Source organism: Berghia stephanieae, chromosome 1, assembly GCF_034508935.2.
Source record: "Berghia stephanieae isolate SIO BIC M18660-M18661 chromosome 1, UCSD_Bste_1.3, whole genome shotgun sequence".
In the NCBI taxonomy this organism is placed as follows: domain Eukaryota; kingdom Metazoa; phylum Mollusca; class Gastropoda; order Nudibranchia; family Aeolidiidae; genus Berghia; species Berghia stephanieae.
In genome coordinates this window covers 69,900,171-69,910,170 of record NC_088360.1, presented here as the reverse complement: position 1 = coordinate 69,910,170, position 10,000 = coordinate 69,900,171, and the positions used below count along the sequence as shown (strand labels likewise).

Genomic DNA, 10,000 nt, shown 5'->3' with positions numbered 1-10,000 from the left:
CCATTTGAATCTGGTGTTCCTCAGGGGCCATTGGTCCCATTCTCTTTCTTTTTTATGTATATGAATGACCTGGCAGATGCTCTTAAATCAAAAGTCTGCCTTTTTGCAGATTGCACAATTGCATACTTGATATTAAAATCACAAGAAGATGGAGCACATCTGCAACACGACCTCGTGAAACTGGAGGCTTGGGAACTGAGGCACCGCTTGGGGATTCATCCAGAAAAATGCAATGTCATTTCCACATATATAAAGAAATCTTCACGTTACACAACTACACTTTAGAGCACAGTCAAATATTTAGGACTAACTATAAAATCTGATTTGACGTGTCATATTGGGATTTAAGCATGCAGTGGCAGTTTCCAGTTTCCTGTGATATTTGCGCCTTCCGGCCCCGCTGCTCTGTCTTCGGCGTGCTGTTTTTCAGGATTTGCTTCCTTAGCCTTTGACCATCTAAGGTCTGTCCACAAGGCAGTGGCGGTTTTGCTTCAGAGTGTCCTCCTAGATCGATTGTGGTCCCCTGTTAGCGAACTCGATCTGTCCGGGTTTTTGTTCGGAGTGTCCTTCTCTTGGATGGATTGCGGTCCCCCGTTTACGAACTCCATCTGTCCGGGTTTTTGCTCAGAGTGTCCTTCTCTTAGATGGATGTCGGTCCTCCGATGACGAGCTCCATCTACTCGTGGTCAGATGGTCTAAGTTGGGAATCCGGAAGGATGTCCTGTAGAGAGTCAGTCCCTTTTCACCCCACCCCCACGTCGTGGACAACACCCACACCCAAGGGTGTGGACTAGGGGAAGCTGAACTCGACGGTTGATTTCCTCCCTTGTTGACGATGCTGACTGTTGTAGATCATTCTTGGTCTGGCCTCTCACTTACGATCATCGAGACACGCAAGCCCTCCGACCGCGACAAGGTCATATGATCCACCGTTGAGAAATCTGATTTAAAATTGGATGAGCATATCAATATCATCACAACAAAAGCAAATAGGACCCTGGGTTTCCTTCGCAGAAATTTAAAGATTAAATCAGCAGGCCAAAAATAATTTATTTACAATACATTAATTCGATCACACATTGAATATGCATGCACTGTTTGGGACCCACGCACAAAAGATGCTGTTGATAAACTGGAGGCGCTGTTTTGTTATGGGAAATTATGAAAAACATAAAAGTGTGGAGCAGCATGATTGATCAACTAGAATGGAAGACGATCCAAACTAGGAGGAAAGTAGCACACCTGACCATGATGTATAAGATGAATAATAACCTGGAGGCTATTTCAAATCCTGACCTCCAAACACCGACTCGACCACCTAGGACTTCCCACATGGACAGTTTCATTCCCCCGACATCCTCCAAAGACCTCTAAGAAAATTCTCATTTTACCCCAGAACCATCACAGATTGAAACAATTTAACGCGGGAAGATAAATCTGCACCCACCTTAAATTTATCTATAGAGCCTCTAGATCACTGCTGAATTTTCAACTCAGTTTTTGTTCGTGTCAAAATCTTCATGACTGAAGGCTCTACCGTGTGAGCTATCCACGAACACAAAAATATTCGTTTCAAACCCAAAGTCATTTCTAGATCCCTCTCTCACCCACTTCTTGAGATCGCCGATTCGTTCGCCACCATCGCGAAGTAATTTTGACCAGCAGTTAAGCTTAATAGCCAATATTCTCATCACAAACATATAACATAGAAACGATTGAGACATTGAGTATGCTCCGGTGTATGGGGTGAATTTTTAATTCAGAAAAGTGAGTGGAGCAGGCACTTATGTTGGTAACAACAAGATATGAAGTGAGTAGAAAAGTGCCAGAAGACAATAGAGAATAAAATTTTTTTCGCGGCGGTGGTGGGGTTTGAACCTGCGACCTTATTGGTACGACAACTCCGCCTGGCAGGTGAGAGCGTGGCTCTACCGTGTGAGCTATCCACGAACACAAAAATATTCGTTTCAAACCCAAAGTCATTTCTAGATCCCTCTCTCACCCACTTCTTGAGAACGCCGATTCGTTCGCCACCATCGCGAAGTAATTTTGACCAGCAGTTAAGCTTAATAGCCAATATTCTCATCACAAACATATAACATAGAAACGATTGAGACATTGAGTATGCTCCGGTGTATGGGGTGAATTTTTAATTCAGAAAAGTGAGTGGAGCAGGCACTTATGTTGGTAACAACAAGATATGAAGTGAGTAGAAAAGTCTATTGTCTTCTGGCACTTTTCTACTCACTTCATATCTTGTTGTTACCAACATAAGTGCCTGCTCCACTCACTTTTCTGAATTAAAAATTCACCCCATACACCGGAGCATACTCAATGTCTCAATCGTTTCTATGTTATATGTTTGTGATGAGAATATTGGCTATTAAGCTTAACTGCTGGTCAAAATTACTTCGCGATGGTGGCGAACGAATCGGCGATCTCAAGAAGTGGGTGAGAGAGGGATCTAAAATGACTTTGGGTTTGAAACGAATATTTTTGTGTTCGTGGATAGCTCACACGGTAGAGCCACGCTCTCACCTGCCAGGCGGAGTTGTCGTACCAATAAGGTCGCAGGTTCAAACCCCACCACCGCCGCGAAAAAAAAATAATTTTATTCTCTATTGTCTTCTGGCACTTTTCTACTCACTTCATATCTTGTTGTTACCAACATAAGTGCCTGCTCCACTCACTTTTCTGAATTAAAAATTCACCCCATGACTGAAGGTGGACGTTAAAGGAAGATACATATTCAGATGTGGTCTTGGGGTAGGTATCACACTCGCTTTCGAATCGGAAGGTCCTGGGTTCGAGCCGGGCTTGCCGCGTAGTTGAGACCTTGAAAACGGCTCTTTACTGACATTCTCTCGCTGTACTAAGGTGTGAAATGAGTACCTGGTCATTAACAGCGTTGTCTTTGTCTTCAAAAAAATTGTAATGATATCGCTAATTAGGCGTAATGTGCTTTGAGCACGTTAAGTGGATATTGCACTATATAAAAGCTCAAGTTATTTTTCTAAAGACATTTTTTCGGAAATTTGGTTGTTTTGTTTTTTTTTTAAAATCCGGATTCGGTTTGGATTATTTACCCTATAAAATATTATCTGGCAACCCTTTGTGAATTGCCATTTGCCATTTGTGACATTCCGGTCCGACTCTCCAGAATTCCTTTTAAACTAAGTATCTCAAATTCAGTCGAAAATGGGAGTCACTGTCAAATCTACAAAGCCTGGGAACGGTAATTACATGTTGTTAAAATATTTTTTTAAGATCAGAGAAGACGGTAATAGATATGTAATCGGTATACAGACCGGCCGGTCTCCCCCTGCAATTTGAATTGTCACCGTCACCACGCTTTTAATTTTAAAATTTAAACTCGCGCAAATAAACACTCCTTGGTACACCGCTACTGATCTGTCTACCTGCATTTGGGAGTGACTGCTCCAATAGTGGCGATTACTCTCATTATTCTCTCTCTCTCTCTCTCTCTCTCTCTCTCTCTCTCTCTCTCTCTCTCTCTCTCTCTCTCTCTCTCTCTCTCTCTCTCTCTAGGGAGTTTAATAGAAATTCTAAATGTACCTCACACACTTGAAACCAATGTCATATGAAAGAGCTGGCAACACAGATTACAAAACAGTTTGAATTTTGTTTCTATCTTGATTAGAAATGTAGTTACGGCAGTTCAAAGTCTGAAATTTCAGACCGATTTTTACCCCAAAATTACCATTGCAAAGTTGTGACCGAAATCGCGTGATGTTAATAAAAAATGGTTAAAACAGTCAATATGGAGTTCTTATCATATATTGTATACCAAAATGTTCGTCTTATCGAGGACAATGCATTTACATTAATAAAGAGGAAGATAAACATTTCAAATTAACACATTATTACATAATATGACGCAAATGTTACATAATCAAAAACTCGGCTAGACGTAAGAAACAATTTGCTATACATATCACTTTTGGATTTATCCCCAATATCCTACTGAAACAATTGCAAATAATTCCCCTCTTTGAATTAATACATAGAGAATAAACAAGGGTTTGAGAGTATTTAAATGAAAAGATATAAACATGTTGTGTAATGACATAATGAGTTTATTTTTACCTATGGCAATTTAATTGCATATAAATAAAATGGTAGATTGAAAAAGTTCAAATATATTGAAACAGATTCCCTATTATAATTAGAAGGAAAGTTCTGGCTTTTAATACTTTAAAAAAGTCTGCTGAATCACTTTGGGTTTATTGCTATTACATCATTTGAACTGACAATTAATATAATTTTATCCCCCCCCCCCCCTTCTCTCTCAATGTATGGGGTTGTCAAAATATATAACTATTACTAATAGAACTTCTTACCATAATAATTATTAAGGCTAAGGCCTTTAGAATATGGATACAAATGATAAACATATCTAAACATATGGGAAAGAAACTTGATGACTTGATGGCAAAGTAAAATAAAATTAAATTAAAGCAATTGGTATTTTTTAAATATCGATATTATTAATATCGGATTTCACAAAGAGAATAAATATACGAACTTTTAAAACAAAAATTATAAAATGCCCATAAATAAAGTTGGAAAGTATGTACTCAAAATAAAAACATAGTAAATAATAGTACTGAAAATATTATGGACTAAATTTAAAATAGTACATAACTAAATTTAAATGATGAGCCATGATGAGAAGATAATGTAAACATGGCATTTCGGCACAGAGTTAAAAGGTGTCTGCGCATCGATATAGAGCCCTGAAATTTGGCATGAATAAAGTTTAGATGTTGTTCTAAAAACAAGCGTTTAAATTTTAAAAACACACGCGGTAAATAAAAAAATAAATGCATCTGAAAATTGCCAAATTTTAACTTCATATAACTTCTGGAATTATTAATGGATTTTTCCTTAATTGGCACCATTTAAAAGGAAATTGAAAGACGAAAATAATGATACCAAAATATCTGCGATAATCCTCTTTATAACGAAGTTATGCATTTTTAATTGAACCCCCTAAAACGCGAACGGCAATTTCCAGTCACAACTTTCCTATGGGCGAGTTGGGTCAAAATTTGACTGCCACTGCTGCTGCTCACTAAACTGCCTACTCTCTCTCTCTCAGTCTCTCTCACTCACACTCTCACTCACAAGATTGGATGGGCAGAAACAAACTCGTGTTGAATGATGAAAATGAAAAGACAGAAATTTTAATCTGTGGTAGGCAAAACATCCTTAAATTTTAAGTGAAACCTTATTGATAAATTCCTTTGTATTTTCAAAGTTCGACTGTTGCAATTCATTACTGGTAACGGTAAGGCTGTCATTATCCCCAGACAGGTTTCTGGGGATAACGAAAATTGGTTGGTGTCTGGGGATAACGAAAAGGCTGGGCTTTCATTATCCCCAGACACCTGTCTGGGGATAATGAAAATTCGTTATCCCCAGACACCTGTGTAGATAGTGTTGCAGGATGTGCATGAGATGTTGAATTTGCACTGTGAGTGTGAGGCGTGTCCCCGGAAGCGAGCTGCGAAGCTCCTGATAGGCTCATCTCGGTCTTGGCGTATGTTGGCCAGTTCCACCCGAAGGACCATAATGTTTACTTCCTTGACCGCAAGATTACGAATGTCCTAAAGTACATCTGTTTCGCATTGCTGATTAATGGAACCCCCATTGGTACGTGTGATATCTCTGTGGAGTGGGTCATCACAGCACTCGAGTTACTGGAGTGTGGCTTCGTTGCCTGTTAATTTGGTGGCTGCCTTGTATTCAGTCCATCTGGACATAAAGTAGTCTCATTCCTCAGTGGTGCCACTAAGGGAGATGACTGGGCATTTGACTTTGTCTGCCCTAGAGGTAGAGGTAGTGTCATGGTCTTTGCTGTGCAAATTTAGGCGGGCAATAGCCACACCTGTGTCGTGTTCTGCAGGTGTTTGGTACGTGCAACCGGTGACCTGGCATGGTAGTTGAAATCACTAAGTGTTTTAGTGGCGAGTTTGGTGCCGATCACTTTTGATACAGCTGAAGTCGTTAGTAGTACACGAGAGACGTCTTTCTAGAAGAGATTTATGATGTCCATCATAAATAACCATAAGGCATTTGGTTGGTTCGAACTTGTTTTATTTACAACTTGTTAGTTTCATTCAAACCTCACAATGATGGACATCTAAATAATAAAGATATTACATACATGATAAATAATCCTTTAGAAGTAAATCATTTCACCTATATAGGCAGCAGGATTAGTAAAACGGGAATTCCGAAAATGAAATCAAAGAAAGACTAACAAATGCAAGAATAGTCTTTGGAATGCTCAGAAATGTCTTGAAATGAAGGAAAATTACCACTTAAAGAAAGCTACATCTCTTCAAAACAAATGTTCTATCTGTTTTCCTCTATGGGTCTGAATCATGGAAACTGACAGACACCATCTCCAACAAACTAAATGCATTCCAAAACAAATGCCTAAGAAGGATCCTGAGGATATTTTGGCCAAAAATAACCGCACACAAATTGAACCAGTATCTGAAGCTGTAAAGTGGAGAAAATGGTAATGGACTGGACATGTCCTCAGAATGGATCAGAGTGCTATTCCTAGGATAGCCCTCAGGTTGACCCCCCAGGAAATAGAAGGGGTGCCCGCTGGAGACCTGGAGTATTAGCATCGGAAGAGAAATGAAAGCTAGTGGTTGGTCTTGAGGACAGGTGACAAAAATGGCCTCCAAACTAGAAAGATATGGCATTCCACTGTGTCAACCTTATGTGCTGATCAAGCACCAAGAGGATAAGCAAAGTAAGTAATGGTCAGAAGAGGCCAAACAAAATCACATCAAGAAATCTGTCTCATCCAAGAAAAAATGACACAAAAGAATTTTTAAAAACCGTAAATGGTCTCCAGAAAGACACTGACTCAAGGAAATGCCGTCCATCATACATAAATGGATTTAAGCTAGCACAATGTTTTAATAAATATTTCAGAGACAAAATATGTGAAATACGTTTCACTTTCGACAAGGAACATTGCAACATCATAGACATAACTTAAAACCTTTGAGAAAACTTGACATCTCTTTCATCTTTTGAACTCGCAACGGAAGAGGAATTAATAAAACTCGTTCACAATAGCCCAAACAAATCATGACAACTCGATTCAGTACAAACATGGGTTATAAAATCGTACCAACCACACGCTCCGCTAGACGTGGATGAATTCACTACCTACTGCCTACTCTGCCACAGACGAGAGAGGGGTGACAAGTGTCTTGTCTTGTTGCTAGTCGTCGAACACATGCGTAGTCAGTGATCAAAACCTGCACAGCGTGTGTCAGACTGGGGCGCTTCTCTCTATTTTGATACCAACACACACGCATTTTTTGGGATGATTATTTTCCTCCCTATGTTTTTTTTTGTTTCAGTTTGAAAGACAACCGGAAAAGATAATGCAAAATGTTTTTCTTTGAAAGGTGATTGACTGCTCTCAGCGGAAGTTTTCTTTCCTCACGACTGTGATTGTTTGAATTTGTCTCTTTTTCCTCCTTCACACATGACTGCACCACCACCACCTCCTCCTCCTCCTCTTCTTCTTCTTCTTCTTCTTCTTCTTTTTCTTCTTCTTCTTCTTCTTCTTCTTCTCCTTCTAAGAATTAATAGAATTAAATGAAAGAATCAGCTTAAAAAATTAACACAAACAGGAGCGAAGATAAATCAGCTTCTCGTGTCAAGCACTCGTCTAGATACACATCCTTCAAAAAGGTAGGAATTGTTCTCATCTAATTCAGACCTGGGACCAGAAATCTCAAATAATTTGGATTTTTTTTATGCTACCATAAAATATGGACCTGCTTATTGTGTTATAATTGAGTTGGGGAAAGTGACATGATTTGACGAGTCAATTGACGTGTCATATCATATCTGTGTTGTGTTTATAAATTAATCCATATTTTTGTCCTGTTAGTCTATTTTTCCATGTTCAAAAAGTTCAGATAATTTTTTCACCAACCATTTACAGGCCTGTATTATGTTTCACTGGTCTCATCACACAACCTTTGTCAGTTATCTTGAAAATCCTGGGATAATGACATGATTTTCTGGTCCCGGGCAATCCAGGGTTGCACTGCACTATATACCCACCCATTACATAAACTTAAAGAAAGATAGGGAAAACAGAAAGAATAATCAATTTCCACATTCAAGAATTGATGAGCATTGAATTTTCAAATATCAAGATATTGAGTAAACTTTGAGCACTTTACAGCCAACAAAGTTTGAAAAATTTCCATGTGTTAGGTAAATTATTGCATGAACTCTGAATCGTTATCAGTGAAGGGTATTGAAGGAAATTTAAACAATCTAAGAGAGTTTTTCAAATCAGAGATGGCACAACTTGAATAATCTGAAACGTATCAGAGCCAACAATGGCAGATCACATTGGGAACAACATTTACAGTCTGTGGCAGTCCTGCAGTCAAAACCAGCTCCCTGGGTGGGGTTCCTACCTCCCATAGCGGGCAGGGTTGTATTTGCTGTGTCTTCTATCCCCTCTTATCTGTTTTCCAATTGCTTTCTATCTTTGTCTTGGAGTGAGATTGCTTGGTTAGTCCTGACCTTGGTCGGAGTCCTTGGCTGAGAGGGAAACAGTCGAATGTGTAGTTATAGTTTTGGGAGATGATATTTTTTTCCTTGTAAATCATCTCTCTGTTATGCACTGTTACTCTTTTCATTTTTAACATATGATTTGTAGACATTTGAGTGTATTCCTCTTAGTGGGGACCTGTGCTTGTATCTGGATGAGACTTTTAGGTGATCTCAAACTAAGTACAATGATAGTGTGCTCTTGGAATCTACATCTGTTTCCTATTTGAACCAATTCCCCTTTGTCTGCCTTATTCTTGGATGCTTTAATTGTAATTCTAGAACTTTTTACTATCCCATTTTCTTCCTTTTTACTGGCGCTGATATGACCTTAATGTGTTGCAAGCGCCGTAAAACCCTTAAAAACAAATAAAACAAAACCAGCTCAATATCGGGAACAGCATGTTGCTAACCAGAATCAAAGGCAATTTTGTCTATTCTATGGGAAAAATAGGGCTGAGAATTTTCAGTCTAAATAGTGGTTCATCTCCACCCATCACCTTCACACTTCACCTTTTTCACATTTTTCTGTGTATTAAAAATTCGTCATAACCATTTACATCAACATCTCCACCATCACTACATCATCATCCAACAACCACATCAACACCAATACCAATATGAACTACATCCACAGCCACTTCATCAGTCCCACCACAGCTACCTCATCATCATCCACATTGCCACTTCGACAAACACCTACAACAACCACATCAACATCCCTAGCCCCACTACTACTACAACCATAACCACTTTACCATTCCTACCATTACTAACACTAGACCTGTAAATTCTCAGTCAGTTAACTGAAATCAGTCAATTCGTCAAATTCAAATATTTTGAAAAAGGAAAGAAAGAAATGAAGAAACAGAGAATTCATGAATCGTAGCCGAATGACCGTGAAGTAATTAGGATTGTTCCACAGCGCTACGCATAGCTCATGGGCCGTTTATATTAACGATGGATATATTGCCAAGGCTAAGCGATGCTTTTTATAATTGCCGTGTCTGAACACATCCCATTGTATTTTCACACAGCCTTTGTGAAATTATTTTTACACTTTCCAAACGTGTCGTGATCCCAATGGTAGCCAATTTTAACTGAGCCGCTGAGCGATAAATTTCACTGTTTCGTCTAAGCCAAAATTGACCACATTTACTTGGTGGAACCTAAAAGTATGAAAAAGTTTAATGCAAATGGCGGAAGTGCATTATGAAGGCACCTTCAAATCGAAAGGTATATGATTGCTACAAGCACATCAACATCTCGATTGTCTCACATTGTAAACAAACTGATTGACCGTTTCTTCACTGATTGGATACTTAATTATAAGAAACAATGGTAAGTAGCCTAATTAACTCCCACATAA

At 39.0% G+C, this 10,000-nt stretch overlaps 1 protein-coding gene and 1 long non-coding RNA gene across 2 annotated transcripts in view; both read left to right on the top strand.

Moving 5' to 3' along the window:
- The first annotated feature begins 3,078 nt into the window (after positions 1-3,078).
- LOC144980643 (uncharacterized) overlaps positions 3,079-10,000 on the top strand; it is a 26,687-nt gene continuing 19,765 nt past the window's right edge. Inside the window, exon 1 of the mRNA XM_078928323.1 lies at positions 3,079-3,235. Coding sequence (XP_078784449.1) covers positions 3,199-3,235 — 37 coding nt within the window. The 5' untranslated portion in view covers positions 3,079-3,198. The remainder of the gene's footprint in view (positions 3,236-10,000) is intronic.
- Positions 3,244-9,491, top strand: LOC144980648 (uncharacterized). The gene is made up of 2 exons (XR_013646928.1): positions 3,244-3,633; positions 5,123-9,491. It is a non-coding gene; the product is annotated as an uncharacterized LOC144980648 (long non-coding RNA).